The 17,350-nt window shown below is 43.2% G+C and overlaps 1 protein-coding gene across 6 annotated transcripts in view; it reads left to right on the plus strand.

Annotated features, from left to right (window-relative positions):
* Nucleotides 1–17,350, plus strand: part of CEP192 (centrosomal protein 192) — a 402,896-nt gene that overhangs the window by 235,282 nt on the left and 150,264 nt on the right. For all 6 annotated transcript variants that reach the window (XM_033934141.1, XM_033934142.1, XM_033934138.1 and 3 more), the window contains 5 exons: nucleotides 283–426; nucleotides 13,831–13,894; nucleotides 14,167–14,306; nucleotides 14,402–14,494; nucleotides 15,788–15,903. In XM_033934141.1, coding sequence (XP_033790032.1) covers nucleotides 283–426; nucleotides 13,831–13,894; nucleotides 14,167–14,306; nucleotides 14,402–14,494; nucleotides 15,788–15,903 — 557 coding nt within the window. The remainder of the gene's footprint in view (nucleotides 1–282; nucleotides 427–13,830; nucleotides 13,895–14,166; nucleotides 14,307–14,401; nucleotides 14,495–15,787; nucleotides 15,904–17,350) is intronic.

Here is a 17,350-nt window from a genome sequence, read left to right on the forward strand (position 1 = left end):
TGAAGTTACATGGTAAATACTTTTAAAATGATTAGAAGGAAATATTTTTTCACTCAACAGGTACTTGTTTTGAATCTTTACTAAAGAATAGTGCATATTGTCTATTAAGACTCATATTGCATTTGATATACTGCCAAATTTAGGTGGTGAAATTCTCAGTTCAATAATTTGTATCTCAAGCAATCATTCATTTTGGTTTGTCCTGGCTAATAAGTTTGCTTTCTAAACCTTTTGCAGTTTTGTTTACAATGTCACCTAAACAAAGTTTGTTTTCTACAATAGAATGCTGCTGCCTGGCATTGCTTCATGTTTTCCAAAGAACCTGTTGAAATACCTGCAGAACATTTACTGAAAGCTGACCGTATTTCTCATCTAGCAGCTCCCTCTGTCATTAACCATGTCATGCATGCAAGGTGTGATGGTCAGGTATGTGATTTTATTGAAATCTTCTATTAATCTTCATTTTGTGAAATTTATTCTAGTGCGAGTTTCTAGGAGGTGGTGGTGGGAATAATTAATAGTCTCTTAGACAGTTTATTACTTGGTTGATTTTTGAAAGACATGATAACTTTTTTAACAAGCTGAGAATTTAGAACATCCAACTACAAAAACAAAATCCAAGTGTCTGCAGTAAAGCAAGGAGGCGAAGAACTTCAAGCCATTCTTTTGATATATTAAGGGGAAACGACTCATGAAGGAAGCGGTGGGACCGTTGGATGACCATGGAATAAAGGGAGCGCTAAAGGAGGACAAAGCAATCGCCGATAAACTGAACACATTTTTTGCGTCTGTATTTACTGAAGAAAATGTACACAGCATACCGGAACCCATCAGGCTATATGTTGGAAATGAAGACTGAAAGCTGACAGGATTGACGATCAGTCTATAGGAGGTGTGTAGACAGATTGATAGGCTTAACAGCGATAAATCCCCGGGACTGGATGGTATCCATCCGAGGGTCATCAAGTAACTGAAAGGGACCATAGCTGAACTGCAGAGGAGGCCACAGGCAGCGCAAGAGAATCGTTTTGTGGTGAGTGGCTTCGGAATTGAGTTGGGGAGAGCATTTGGTGGAATCAGAGGGAGGTAGGAAGAAGGGAGAGATGCTGAATGGGAGGGGCAAAGAGTAGAGGAACAGAGGGGCACATAGATGGAGGGGAGAAGAAAGAGATGGTGGCACATAGATGGATGGGAGGGAAAGACAAGAGGAAAGGGAAAGGAGATGGTGCACATGGATAGAGGGAAGAGAGAGGGATGGAGAATAGAAGGATTAGAGTTGGAAAGATATGAGATGGAGGCAGAAAAATGGAAGAAAACTGAATATGAAAATCAGTGCCAAAGATGGATGTGCAAAAAGTGAAGGAGAGGAAAGAAACAGCAAATTCATAAGGAGGCCTTGGAAGCAGAGTTAAGAACACAGATGGAACAAGATGATCAGAAAAATAAAATCGCCAGATAACAAAGGTAGGGAGAATGTTTTTATTTTCAATTTAGTGATTGAAATATGTCAGTTTTGAAAATTTACATCTGTTTTTATATTTGGACTGTTCAGGAAAAAATGCATTTCTTTCTGTTTTTCTTGTGGTGTACTGTGTGCAGAGTCTGGCATATTAGGAGTGGGCGAATAAATGGCAGATGAACTTCAATATAGAGAAATGCAAGGTCATGCATATAGGGAAAAAGAACCTGAAGTTCAGCTATAAAATGGAGGGGTTGGCTCTGGGGGAAAGTAACCTCGAAAAGGACTTAGGAGTGTTGGTGGATACAACAATGAAACCAACGGCGCAATGCGCGGCAGCCTCAAAGAAAGCAAACAGAATGCTGGGTACTATCAAGAAGGGTATTACAACAAGAACGAAGAAGGTCATCCTGCCATTGTATCGGGCAATGGTGCGCCCGCACCTGGAGTACTGTGCCAGTATTGGTCACCGTACCTTAAGAAGGATATGGCAATACTTGAGAGGGTCCAGGGGAGAGCGACGCGAATGATTAAGGGCATGGAAAACCTTTCATACACTGAAAGGTTGGAGAAACTGGGGCTCTTCTCCCTTGAAAAACAGAGACTCAGAGGAGACATGATAGAGACTTACAAGATCATGAAGGGCATAGAGAGAGTAGAGAAGGACCGATTCTTCAAACTTTCAAAGCATAAAAGAACAAGGGGGCATTCGGAAAAGTTAAAAGGGGACAGATTCAAAACGAATGCTAGGAAGTTTTTCTTTACCCAGCGTGTGGTGGACACCTGGAATGCGCTTCCAGAGGGCGTAATAGGGCAGAGTACGGTACTGGGGTTCAAGAAAGGATTGGACAATTTCCTGCTGGAAAAAGGGATAGAGGGGTATAGATAGAAGATTACTGCACTGGTCCTGGACCTGTTGGGCCGCCACGTGAGCGGACTGCTGGGCACGATGGACCTCAGGTCTGACCCAGTGGAGGCATTGCTTATGTTCTTATGTTCATTTATGTACAATAGTACTTTTACTTTGTGGGTTTGTATTTGTAGAGCGCTTTTTTTGTTTTCTGCATGTGTGGCTGAGGTCAGGTGTTCTCGTGGGGATAGCAGTCCAGAAACTTTGGCTGATGTCCAAAGTTATTCAATTTTTTGGGACTCAAAACAGCGCCAGCTGAAAAATTTGTGATTATGTATGGCATGATCCTTGAAAAATGATACTTGCATCCCTGACATAACACAAGCCTCAACTGGTAACCGGTGCAATTCATGAAAGTAAAGGGTGACATGATCAAATTTTTTCAGATTAATGATCAGTCGAATTGCAGCATTCTGGACTATGCCCAGTCTGTATAGATTTTTTTTGATAACCAGCAAAGTAGAAAATATTGCAGTAGTCCAACTAGCTCAAAACCAGTAACTGAGGGAGAGAGTTTCCAGTGAAAGATGCCTGGTGAAGGAGAGTGGAACATTGTGCTGCTTCTCTTGCCCAAGCGGTTTACAGTTCTTAAGTGCCGCAATTCAGGCAGGCACTCTGAAGGCCACCTATATCATCAGAGAGGCCCCTGCCAGCGGAGATAAAATGCTACACCCTCTGTGGTGCGTGGCCACAGGGGCGTGCCCTAAGGGACATTTTAGGCCCCTTGGGAGCCCCTTGGAGACGATTGGAGCGATGTCAGTGTATGCACCCTTTGAATTCTTGTATTGTAATATAATTTTGAGGTTTAATCTATGGGGAAACGTAAAGCTAAAATTAAAGTTTTTACTCCTGTCGCTTCTGGCTCAATTGACAAACATTTGATGTATGCTGCGACAAATACTATTCAGACTAAGAAAGCGGTTCAAATATCCGGAGCTTCATTCAGCTCTCCAGAAAGAACTCCTTCTCTCCCTCCTGAAGTTCCTGTTAACTTGGGCCCTGAAGTTGGTCCCATGGCTTCTGGTGAAGCCTCAGAGCTTCTGGCATTCCAGACTATATCCTGTACAAAATTGCCTCAAGTTAATTATTTAAAGCTCTGATGGAAAGCTCTGATGAGAACAAACAGGAAGTGTCCTTAAATGATTTATGGCAAATTAATATTAGGATGGAGAAAATGTTGAAATCAGTTATAATCAGTCAAACTCAGGATTTTTCAAAGGAGGTAGTCGAGAAACTTGAAAATGTTGATCAAAATATGAAAATTCTAGACACCCGCACGACTAAGATAGATAAGCAAGTTGCTAACCTACAGGACATTTCCATGTCAGCTATGAAGGATTCTCATTCAATTCATGTAAAATTAGAAATAGTGGAAAATGCCACAAGGGTAAGGAATTTGCGTTTAATTAATTTTCCAGAAACGCATTTGATATCTCCTGAGATCTTATTTCAGAAGTATCTCACTGAGATATTAGGGTTGACTAATTCAGAATCAATCCCTATTTCATCTCTCTATTATATTCCTAAAAAGAGGAAAATTACAGTGGAGCAGGGACTAAATCAATTGGCTTCTATTGATGTAAATTTGACAGAACTTCTGGAGGATTCACAGGACACAATACAAACCAGGTCTGCTCTTTTAGTTTCATGTACCAATGAGAGCGATAAGGCATTGATAATGAAATTATATTTTCAGAATAAAAAAGCAATGTTTTGCGGCGCTAGAATTCAAATATTCCCAGATGTGGGATAAGCATGTGGGTTCACTTTGAGGAAGTGCTTAGGGGGGAGGGTTCATAGAGTGGGCAGACTTGTTGGGCTGATGGCCCTTTTCTGCCGTTATTTTCTATGTTTCTATGTAACTCAGACGAAAGGTCTTTTTGGCTCTTAAGTCTAGGGTTGTGGAATCTGGAGCCACCTTTTTTTTAAATTTTTTTTAATATTCATGTAAATGTTTAGTAACGGCTCAAAATAAGGATTATGTGTTCTTTGACCCCCTTCAGTTAGAGTCTTTTCTTGAACATTAATTTCATTTGGTATGGTACCTGAATGGAAAGTTGTGATATTTCAATGAAATAGGAGTTTACAAAGTTAAAGCCTTTCTTAAAGTAGAGGGAGTATACACCCTCTTTTTGATTTCCTTACTATCTTATTAACATTCTCTCCCCAACTAAAATGTGGGCTTGATGGGATTTTCTTTTTATGGATTATGTATGATTTACGTCTATATATAAGTTTGTGTTTCCCATTTTCGCAATTGATTGATGTAAATTGATAAATTTGAAAATTTCAATTAAAAACCCCCCAAAAACTAACCAAAAACCAGTGACTGAACCAATAATCTTAAAGATGAAATGGCAAAATATACTCTAATAGTTCACAATTTCCACAAAGTATAGAAAACCTTCCATACCAAAGCATCCACCTGATCTTTCATTGTTAAATTCTGATCCAGAGTCACTCCCAATATTTTGATGGTGGATTGAATAGAATAAGTTATTGCATTCAAAGTCAAAGAAGTTTCAGGACACCTATGATACTAGTATACATACTGGATACAGCGCCATCTCTGCTGAAACAGCTTTCCATGCTGTTGTAGAAAGAGCTAGTTGGGCTACTGCAGTTACAACTGATGCAAAATCCTGCTCAAACAATGCCAGCCTCAGTTCAGTCTGAGCATTGCCTGCCTGGATACTTAAAGCATCAATCTCGAAATATGCAGCCTCAAATATCAGCATCTATGATCTACGTAAATGACCAATGAAAGCTGCCAATCAGGTGGAGAAAGCTTCAGCAAAGGCAAGACAAATGCTGGGTTGCATCAGAAGGAGCTTTATCAGCCAAAAACCTGAAGTCATACTACCGTTGTACAGATCCATGGTGAGACCTCACCTGGAGTACTGTGTCCAGATTTGGAGGCCACATTATCAAAAGGATGTGAAGAGAATGGAGTCGATCCAGAGAATGGCCACTAGGATGGTCTCAGGACTTAAAGACATCCCATATGAAGAACGTCTGACCAGACTACTCTTATATTCTCTCGAGGAGCGCAGAGAAAGGGGAGACATGATAGAAACATTCAAATACATCACCGGTCGAATTGCGGTGGAGGAAGAAATCTTTTTTCTTACAGGTCCTACAGTGACAAGAGGGCATCCGCTAAAACTTAAGGGGGGAAGATTTCATAGTGACACCAGGAAATACTTCTTCACCGAACGGGTGATTGATCGATGGAATAAACTTCCACGCCAGGTGGTCAAGGCCAGTAGTGTACCTGACTTCAAAAGTCGATGGGACAAACAGGTGGGAGTACTACAAAGTTATGCATGAAAGAGGGGTACACCAGGGAGGGAGGGTTCTTAAGTGGGCAGACTTGTTGGGCCGCTGGCCCTCTTATGCCATCATACTCTGTTTTTATGTTTCTAATGCAAATCAAGGATGCTCATCTTTGATGCCTAGACGTCTAGCATCTACATTGAGGCATGCATCTTTGTCATTCTCAGTACTTCTACTGATGTTTATCGAGGTACTCTAGTTAATGTTCATCTAGATGTCATCCTCTATCTCCTCGATGCTCCTTTCAATGATCTCCTTGATGTCGTTCTCCACTAACAGAACCTTACTATAGAGGATTATGACTCTGACCTATCTGACCTAGCGATTGTCCAGAGTGGTCTGTGAATGAGTCTTATGCTGCTGCGTCATCATCCCCTTTCTCTGCCTCATAGTCAGTCACCCCCAGAAGGTCTGTCTTTCATGAAATTCATTAGACAGATGGGGCAGGAACATAAGAATTGCCGCTGCTGGGTCAGACCAGTGGTCCATCGTGCCCAGCAAGTCCGCTCAAGTGGTGGCCCTTAGATCAAAGACCAGTGCCCTGAGACTAGTCTTACCTGCGTACATTCTGGTTCAGCAGAAACTTGTCTTACTTTGTCTTGAATCCCTGGAGGGTGTTTTCCCCTATAACAGCCTTTGGAAGAGCGTTCCAGTTTTCTACCATTCTCTGGGTGAAGAAAAACTTCCTTACGTTTGTATGGAATCTATCCCCTTTTAACTTTAGAGAGTGTCCTCTCGTTCTCTCTTCCTTGGATAGGTTGAACAACCTGTCATTATCTACTAAGTCTATTCCCTTCATTATCTTGACTGTTTCGATCATGTCCCCTCTCTGTCTCCTCTTTTCAAGGGAGAAGAGGCCCAGTTTCTCTAATCTCTCACTGTACGGCAACTCCTCCAGCCCCTTAACCATTTTAGTCACTCTTCTCTGGACCCTTTCGAGTAGTACTGTGTCCTCCTTCATGTACGGCGACCAGTGCTGGATGCAGTATTCCAGGTGAGGGCGTACCATGGCCCAGTACAACGGCATGATAACTTTCTCCGATCTGTTTGTGATCCCCCTTCTTAATCATTCCTAGCATTCTGTTGACCCTTTTCGCTGCTGCTGCGCATTGCGCAGATGGCTTCATTGACTTGTTGATCAGTACTCCCAAGTCTCTTTCCTGGGGGGTCTCTCCAAGTGCTGCACCGGACATCCTGTATTAGTGTATAAGATTTTTGTTACCGAAATGTATCACCTTACACTTATCCATGTTAAACCTCATTTGTCATGTCATGGCCCATTTCTCGAGCGTATTTGTCATGTTGCAGGTCTTCGCAATCCTCCTGCGTCTTCACTACTCTGAATAACTTTGTATCGTCTGCAAATTTAATCACCTCACTCATCGTACCAATTTCTAGGTCATTTATAAATATGTTGAAGAGCACAGGTCCAAGCAGTGAACCCTGCGGCACTCCACTCGTGATGCTTTTCCAGCCCAAGTATTGTCCATTTACCCCCACTCTCTATTTCCTATCCGCCAGCCAATTTTTAATCCATGTGAGCATTTCACCCTTGATTCCATGGCTTGCAATTTTTTGAAATAGTCATTCATGCAGATATACAATGTCTATCGGGTCGCCCATGTCGTCTGCCTGTTTACTCCCTCGAAGAAGTGCAGCAAGTTCGTCAAGCAAGATCTTGAACGAGGAGAATCTACGTGATCCCCGTCAACATGGATTTACTAAGGGGAGATCCTGCCAATCCAACCTGATCGGCTTCTTTGACTGGGTGACGAGAAAGCTGGATGTTGGGGAGTCCCTGGACATCGTATACCTGGACTTCAGCAAAGCATTCGATAGCGTACCACACCGCAGGTTGCTGAGCAAAATGAGTTCTATAGGATTGGGCGACACGCTGACGAAATGGATTGGGAACTGGCTTGAGGGTAGGCTTCAGAGGGTAATGGTGAATGGCACCCCCTCCGAAACGACGGAGGTGATCAGTGGAGTGCTACAGGGCTCCGTCCTGGGCCCGATCCTGTTCAACATCTACATAAGAGACTTGGCAGAAGGTCTCCGAGGTAAAATAACATTATTCGCTGATGACGCCAAACTAAGCAATGTAGTGGCCAAGAGTACAACAGACAAAAACTCAATGCCCGACAACATGATGCACGACCTACTACTACTGGAGCGCTGGTCTAGGTCCTGGCAACTCAGCTTCAATGCCAAAAAATGCAAAGTCATGCACCTGGGCAGCCATAATCCATGCAAGACTTACACCCTAAATGGCGAGATCCTAACAAGAACTGAAGCAGAGCGTGACCTAGGGGTGATCGTCAGTGAGGACATGAAGGCTGCCAATCAAGTGGAGCAAGCTTCCTCCAAAGCAAGGCAAATCATAGGTTGCATACGCAGGAGTTTCGTCAGCCGTAAGCCTGAAGTCATTATGCCATTGTATAGATCCATGGTGAGACCACACCTGGAGTACTGTGTGCAATTTTGGAGGCCGCATTACCGAAAAGATGTGCTGAGACTAGAGTCGGTGCAGAGAATGGCAACCCGGATGATCGCTGGTCTCAAGGATCTCCCTTACGAGGAAAGGCTGGATAAGTTACAGCTCTACTCACTCGAGGAACGCAGAGAGAGGGGAGACATGATCGAGACGTTCAAGTATCTCACGGGTCGCATCGAAGTGGAAGAAGATATCTTCCTTCTCATGGGTCCCACGGCAACCAGGGGGCACCCGTGGAAAATCAGGGGAGGGAAACTGCACAGTGACACCAGGAAATTCTTTTTCACTGAGAGAGTGGTTGACCGCTGGAATAATCTTCCACTTCAGGTCACTGAGGCCAGCAGCGTGCCTGATTTTAAGGCCAAATGGGATAGATACGTGGGATCTATTCACTGAGTTAGGTGGGGAAGGGTCATTGCGGTGGGCAGACTGGATGGGCCATGGCCCTTATCTGCCGTCTATTTCTATGTTTCTATGTTTCTATCTTCCCTTGCTGAAGCCGTGCTGGCTGGTCCTCATCAGATTGTGTCCGTCAAGGTGATCAGTGATGCGGTCCTTTATCAGAGCCTCTACCATCTTTCCTGGTACCGAGGTCAGACTCCCCGGTCTGTAGTTTCCCAGATCTCCCCTTGAACCTTTCTTGAAGATCGGCGTAACATTCGCCACTTTCCAGTCTTCCGGAATCCTTCCTAATTTGATCAACAGATTGGCTATTAGTTGAAGCAGTTCAGCTATAGCCCCTTTCAGTTCCTTGATTACCTTAGGATGGATGGCATCCAGATCCGGGGATTTATCATTTTTAAGCCTATCAATCTGCCTGTATACCTCTTCTAGACTGACTGCCAACCCTGTCAGTTTCCCGACCTCGTTTCCTGCGTATAGCCTGTCAGCTTCTGATATGTTGTGTATATCCTCTTCGGTAAATACAGATGCAAAAAATGTGTTCAGTTTGTCAGTGATGGCTTTGTCCTCCTTCAGTATTCCCTTTATTCCATGGTCATCCAGTGGCCCCACCGCTTCCTTCGCGGGTCGTTTCCCCTTAATATATCGAAAGAACAGCTTGAAGTTTTTTGCCTTCTTGCCTAATTTTTCCTTGTAGTCTCTCTTGGCCCCTCTTACCGCCTTATGGCACCTGCTTTGATGATGTTTGTGCTTTTTCCAATTTTTGTCCGTTTTTGACCTTTTGCATTCCTTAAACGAAGTCTTCTTGTCTCTGATCACTTCATTCACCGCTACAGTGAAGGGAAGCGTTCCTTGTTCTTTTTCCTCTTTTATCCCTTGTTGAAATGCGGTATATATAGATTTTGTGCCTCGGTGACTGTGACCTTAAAAAGGGGCCATGCTTGCTTAGCGCTTTTACAGTGCTTATCCTCTTCTTAATCTTCTTCCCCACCATGAGTCTCATCCCTTTGTAATTCCCTTTTCGGAAGTTCAGTGATGTGGTCTTCATTCTGAATCAATGTTTTTGCCCCTGTATCCAGGTTGAAGCGGATCATATCGTTTATCACTGCTTCCCAGCGTCCCTTCTACTTTTACACCTTGTGCCGGTCCTTGTAGTCCATTTAGAATTAAGTCCAGAATTGCATTTCCTCTCGTATTTTCCTTGATAAGTTGTTCCAGGAAGCAATCGCCTACAGCATCAAGGAACTTGGTCTCCTTACTGGAGCCGGAGGTCCCTAGGTTCCAGTCTATCCCTGGATAATTGAAGTCGCCCATGATAACTGCGTTTCCTCCCTTGCAGTTGCATTTAATCTCATCCATCATTTCTTCATCAGTTTCTTTGGAATGCCTTGGGGGTTGGTAGTAGATTCCGATCTTTGTTTCCGTTCCCTTTGTTCCCAGAATTTTGATCCATAGAGACTCTAGCTTATTTTTCATTTCCGGCATGTTTTTTCCGGTAGACTTAATTCCCTCTTTGATGTAATGGGCAATACCCCCACCTTTTTGACCTACTATGTCTCTCCGGTGTAGTTTGTATCCTGGTAGCACAGTGTCCCAGACGTTTTCCTCGTTCCACCATGTTTCCATGATGCCGATGATGTCAAGGTTATCTTTTTGTGCCATAGCTTCCAGTTCCCCGACCTTGTTCCTTAGGCTCCTTGAGTTCATGTACATATACTTGAGTTTGCAGCCTTTTACTTTCTTGCATTTCCTTCCCTTTTGTGTCCTTTTCGATCCATCGGGATTTCTGTCTTGCCTATGATCCAGTGAGTCTTCTCCGCTATCTTCCTGCCTGGTGTCCTCTGAGTATACCAGTTACCGAACCATCGACTTTTGGTCAACTGTCTGCTTTCCCCTTCTTCCTAGTTTAAAAACTTCACAATAAAAATGAAGTCTGATTCAGTCTCAGACAGAGCTTAGAGAGGCACTTGACTATAAAATTTTTTTTTTTTAAAAAAGGCCCCCAGACTGCATAAAGGTTCCTCTTCACAACCTCATGAAGGAAGCATTACTGAAGAACTAGAAATCTTCTCTTCATGTGGCTGTAGCTTCATGTAGACTGGACTCACTTATCCTGTCATGGGTTTGACAGACTGCAGTTACCACATCAGTCTCTATTTATAGAACCTGCCCTGAAAAAGGCTCATAGTTCCAGACCTTATGCCAGTACTCTCCCGGGAAGGGAAGGCAGAATAGAATGCTGGATAAGTTTGGACGCAGAATATTTCAAGTTTCTATGCTGACGAACAGAATTTTAAAGTTCAATTTCATTATGACTTTTTATATTAAATCCCCCATACAAAGATGCTTCATTATTATCAGTATAATAATAATAATAATAACTTTATTCTTTTATACTGCAGTTTTATTTTATCACCAGCAGTTCTAGTCAGTTTACACTGAACATTCAGTGAAAAAGTACAAAAAAATACATAATTACTTCCTCAAGAGGCAGTTTCCATTAAAATAGCTGTGAACAATCATTGAATACACAATTATGTAAAAAATGCATACTACAATTTCAACAGACTTTCTAATTTAGGTAGGAAATTTATCATAAAGATTAGTCGTTACTGATCTGGAAACCAGGAAGTATATGGCACATCTGGAGATCATTGGAGCACTTTTGAACACAATTCAAACTTGTGCATTCCTACTACAACAGACACTCGGCACTCTGCTTCAACTTTGCCAGAAAGTCTCTTTTTCTCCCTACATCTTAGCATGCCAAATGCTGCGAGTACTTGGTCAAATGGTGTCTACAGTACATGTCTTTCCCTTTGCCGTTATCATCTCAGAGATCCTCAATGGGCTCTTTCAACCCAGTGGTCTCAAGTCATGGACTTCCTCTCTCAGCAGATCAAAGTGTTACCACAACCTCAATAATTGCTCTAGTGATGGTTAACACTTACCAACCTCTCCAAGGGATTTTTGTTCCAAGTGCCACCACGTCAAGAGTCTAAAAACTGATGCTTCCATGATCAAAGGGGAGCCCACCTCGATGGTCTCCATACCCAAGGAATTTGGAATCCTCAGGAGAAAACTCTCCATATCAATCTACTCGAACTCCGAGCAATGCGCAATGCTCTATTCACATCTAGGATTATCTCCTCAATCAAGTAGTACTCGTCCACTCGGACAACCACGTAGCCATGTGCTATGTGAACAATTAGGGAGGAATGGGATCTTACTGCCTCTGCCAGGAAGTGATACAAATCTGGTCTTGGGCGATCCCTCGCAACATTTTCCTGCAAGAGGTTTACCTGGCAGGAAAGCAAAATATATTAGCAGACAAATTGAGGCTGAATGGACACTCAACTCCAAGGTTCTTCATCAAATCTTTCCAGATTGAGGGACCCCAGAGGTAGACCTCTTTGCTTCCCCCCACAACCACAAACTTTCAGTTTTCTGTTTCAGACTCTGCATTCCCAATCATCTGGAGTCGGATCCCTTTCTCCTCGACTTATGGAGCCAATTTCTGTACATGTTCCTGCCAGTTCTGCTGATCAGGAATACTCCGCTCAAACTTCAACAAGATCAGGCCACCATGATTCAAAGAGCTCTATGGTGGCCTCATCAACCTTGGTTTCCTCTCTTCCTACAACTCAGCAGATCTTTCCAACCTTGCTGACACAGAATGAGGGCTCTCTGCTTCTTCCCAATCTATGTTTGTTAGCATTCACAGCATGGTACCTCTTTCCAAACAAGCTTCTAGAAGACCATCCACTCAATGCTGTTACTGTTTCAAGTGGACTACTTTGCAATCTGGTATAATCATCGTTCACTAGATCCAGTCACATGCCGGCTATCATCGATGCTTGAGTATCTCCTGCACCTTTCCAACTCTAGTCTTGAAACTGTTTCAGTCAGAGTTCATCTCCATGCTATTGCTGCTTTCTGTTCATCAATAGATAAAAAAAATATTGTCTGTCCATCCTCTGGTTTCTAGATTCATGAGGTTTTATTCATACCAAGCCACCTCTCAGACCTCCTCCAGTGGCATGGAATCTTAATGTGGTTCTTTCCACTTTGATGAAGCCTCTCTTTGAATCACACTCAACCTTTTCTATCAAGTATCTCACTTGTAAAGTGATATTTCTCATATCTGTCACATCTGCATGCAGAGCCTGTGAACTTCAAGCACTAGTGTTGGATCCGCCTCTTACAACATTCTACCACAACGGGGTAGTTTCTATACTCATCTGAAGTTCCTCCCTAAAGTCTCCAACTGTTTTCTTTCCAAGAACATGTTCTCATCCTGGTGCAGCTGCAGTCCACACATTGGACTGTAAGCAAGCCCTTGGTTATTATTAGATTGGACTAAGCCTCACATCATTTCCACTCAGCTTTTTCTGTCATTCAATCCTAACAGACTTGGTGCTCCTATCACTAAGAGAACCAATTCCACATGGCTGGTGGACTATATATCTCTGCTATGGCAACTTCAGTGGCCCATCTTTGCTGCACATCTGTAAAGCATCCACTTGGTCCTCAATCCATGCATTCTGCTCCACTACTGTTTGGAGAATCATTCCATATGGGATAGTCTGGCCAAGAAATTCTGCAAAATTTATTCTCTTCCTAAAAGCCAACTTTCCCTCCAACCCTTTGGGCTTTACCAGGGTTATGTTTGTTAACTGTAACGCTCTTCCTAGATGCATGATCTGGCAGCTTGGGAGTCTCATATGTGAGAATATATACCTGCTTGTCAGAGAAAGCAAAGTTAATTACCTGTAGTAGGAGTTCTTCAAGGACAGCAGATTCTATATACACTCTCACAACCTGTCCACCTCTCCTAGTTGGCTTCTTAGCATCATTACTGAACTGCAGGTCCTGTGAGTCGATGTCGGGTGGCAAGGCACCAGCAAGCATGTAGTATGGGCGGTCCTTAAAATTTAAAGAGTTTTTGAATATCAGTGCCGGGTTCCGTGGATGTCACCCATATGTGAGATTGTAGGTATATCCCTGCTATCCTCTGAGAATACCTGCTACTGGAAAGTAACTTTGCTATACTCATGTAGGACACACAAATGTTAATTTTTTCTCATCGGTTAAATGTTTTAAGAAATGGGTACTTTTATATAAAGGTATTTTTCAAGTCTCTATGTTGACACATTTAAGTTAAAGCTACTTTGTTGTCTTCTACAGAGGATTGCTGCAAATATTAAGTTGGTTTTTTTTCTCACCAAGGATCCCGAAGTCCTGATTATATGGGTTTTATTCCGTGGACCTCAAAGAGATCTGTCAGCTACAGGTATCTATTTTTAAGTCTAGTTTAGTGACTCTGTTGATCTGTTTTAACTAAAATGCAAGTTAAATACATTTTTGGCTTTATGAATTTGTTCAGAAAATATTCCTTTGGTATTAAAGCACCGTTAAATATCCAATTTCTAATCTAAACATATGGTCTTTCAGTTTTGTAGTCGAGTTTCATAGACCTTTTGCACGCTAAGACATGATCATGCTGATTGTTTTCATATAGGATTGTAATATGTTGAGATTGTTTCATTTTTCTCCTGTATAAAGATTCTCTTGGACCAGCAGAAGATATCTTAGCCAGAATTGATGTGGAAGTTGATAGTCCAGGCCCTGCTAATGTTATAAAGAGTGTCCTCCTTAGAGCAAGAACAGGAATAGCTAGGATACATGCTCCAAAAGATCTTCAGGTACATTTAAGATTGAAAAGAGAACAAAGTTTATAGTTAAATGGTTTAAAAATATTTTTAATGTTTGTTTCCTTTCTCTTCTAAACTTTTTTCAGATCATTCATTTGTGTGCCAAAGTAGGCTTCTCAGCTAAACAATTATTGCCCCTAAAAAATGCTGGCAATATTGCAGTTCAATTAAAACTACAGGTAAGATTCTATTTAATATTTGTAGGTAGTTTTTTAAAAAATTTAAGCTCCCCCCCTTCCTTTTGCAAAGCTGGGCGACAAAAGCCCCGATGCCCTTTAAATCACTATGGGCTTCGGGGCAATTAGCTGCTGCGGCTTTGTAGAAGGGCGGTGGTGGTTGGGATTTAATGAAGTGTACACAGAAGAGAAATTGCTATTTTAGGCAAATAAATCAAATGCAGAATAGGACCTGAATCTTAAACATTTTCATGCCGGTGCTTCAGAAGAACATAAGAATAGCCTTACTGGGTCAGACCAAAGGTCCATCAAGCCCAGTAGTAGAGAATGAAACGGGGGAAAATTTGTTCCCGTCTCCGCCCTGCCCCCTGAGCTCGGTCCCCTTCCCTATGAGCTCGGTCCCTGTTAACAAAAGCATACCATGTAACTGGCTAGCATACTGTATTTTCTTAGCTTATGCCCTTCAGGCTTGGCTCATGAGAGTCATATCACAGCTGACAGTGTCAGAGCCATAGCAGCATCAGTAACCTATGGGAGATCAGCCTCCACGGAGGGAAATTTGCATAATGGATATCTCTTCATACATTCACAGCATATTACTGCAAAGAAAAGGTTCTTGATGAGACAGTAAGTTTGATAACTCTGTCCTCCAGAATCTTTCTAGGGATTAAAATCTAACGCTACCGTCCCTTGGCACATTATTCTGTTTTGCAGCCTTCTCAAAAAATGGCTAGCTGCTACCAAAATGTTTCTGCTTGTTGCAGCACCTTGTTACTGTTTCCCTTTTTTTTCTGTTGAAGGCAACCTATAGCTAGGGGAGGCCCATGCTTTGAGGAATTGACAACATGCTTGTCCTTAGATAAAACCAAGTTACTTACCTGTAGAAGATGTCTTGTCTGTAGAGCACAAATCCTCCCATTCCCACTCACCTCCCAAAGAGTTGTGTTCTCAAGCTGAATAGGCTGAGGTGGTCGTGCATGATAGCTGCAATTGGGAAGTGGTGCACATACATGGTGAAGCGACTCAAAAGCTTCTAATACTTAAAATGGAGAAGCTTTCGACCTTTTGTTGGTAATTTCATCCATGCTATGGAGGCATGTATCTGCTGTCCATGGAGAGTACCTACTTAAAGGTAAGTAAGTTGGTTTTACACTCTCCTACTAATTTAACAATTCCACTACAGCAGTGTTTACAAAATGTCTGTTTTGAGATTAAATTTTTTTCTGCACAGAATTGGAGTGTTGTACTTGCATTCTGTAGATAATATTTATCTGTTTCTGTGCTTTCATTTTGTAGCCTTCTGACCAAAGTAACTGCTTTGTAGTACCTGAAGATCTTTTTCTTGTACCAGGAGAGGAACAAGAGGTTGAAATTTCATTTTTGCCTCAGGACTCTAAAAGTTATAAGGAAAGGTAGGATCAATTATTTGCTAAATGCTTACATGGCTTTGGTTTTTATATATATATACTCTAGTGTTTAAGCCCGTTACATTAACGGGTGCTAGAGTAGACGTCTGTCTATCTTTTTTTTTTTTTCTTTTTCTCTCTCTCTCCGTGTACGCTGTCTGTCATTCTTTCTGTCTGTGTCTCTCCCTGGCCCCCTGCCTGCCTGTATTTCTCTGTTGTGCCATGCCTTCCTGACTCTCTGTGACCCCTTTCCTATGTCCTTAGTGTCCCATCTTGTCTTTAGTGCTCTCAGTGCCTCCTTCCTATGTCCTTAGTGCCCCCAATGCCACCTTCCTATGTCCTTAGTGCCTCCAGTGCCTCCTTCCTGTCCTTAGTGTCCCATCCTATGTCCTCAATGCCTCCTTCCTATGTCCTTAGTGCCCTCAGTGCCTCCTATGTCCTTAGTGCCCTTAGTTCCCTCAGTGCCTCCTATGTCCTTAGTGCCCTCAGTGCCTCCTTCCTATACCCTTAGTGCCCCCTATGTCCTTAGTGCTCCCAGTGCCACCTTCCTATGTCCTTAGTGCCTCCTATGCCTTTAGTGCCCTCAGTGCCCCCCCACCCCCAAAGCCAGCCAGCCTGCCTGCCTCCCTCCCAACCCCCCTGTACAGTAGAACCTATCATTTTTCTAACCCTCCCTCCCATTCCCCTGTGCAGTAGAACCCTTGAAAGCAGCATGTTTCCTTCTCCCCCCTCCCTGTCACTACCGCCGAAGTGCAGCCAACCTCACTTACCCTCCCATCCGATCCTCCCACCGCGAGGCGACCAGAAACCTCCCGGCTCGAACAGTGGCCGCAGCACTCTAAACAGGCTGCTTTGCGGCCTTCTACTGCCCGCGATTCCCTCTGCCGCGTCACTGGCAGAGCAAATCAGGGCAGTAGAAGGCCGCGAAGCAGCCTGTTTAGAGTGCTGCGGCCATTGCTAGTCAAGAGGTTTGTCGGGACCTTGAGAAGGGAAGGGAAGGGGGACGGCCAGACCGCGGTTGGAGGGTCGGATGGGAGGCTCAACGGGGGATCGGATGCGCCGGGAAGAGGGGGTAGGGGGGGGCGAAGACGACAACACTGGAAAGGCTCTGGACCCGAGCTGGGAGGAAGACCGGCATTTGCTGAGGCTGCGGCTGCCCAGGAACCCCGTTGGCCTGCACTGGACACTCCAAAGAGGGGAGCAGAAGGAATGGCGGTGGCGACAGCAGTTTCTTTCACAGTGAGTGAGGAGGGGAAGCTCCAGAGTGTTCCCTGCCGCTGCGTTCTAAAATAGAATCCGGCCACGGATCACACACCACAGCGGCAGAGAACACGAAACTCTAAGTGTGCATGCGGCGCTTAAAGTTTTATTATATAGGATATATATATATATATATATATATATATATATATATATATATATATATAAAATAACTTCAGCTTGGTTTTCTTCA

This window comes from Geotrypetes seraphini, chromosome 2, assembly GCF_902459505.1.
Source record: "Geotrypetes seraphini chromosome 2, aGeoSer1.1, whole genome shotgun sequence".
Classification (NCBI taxonomy): Eukaryota; Metazoa; Chordata; class Amphibia; order Gymnophiona; family Dermophiidae; genus Geotrypetes; species Geotrypetes seraphini.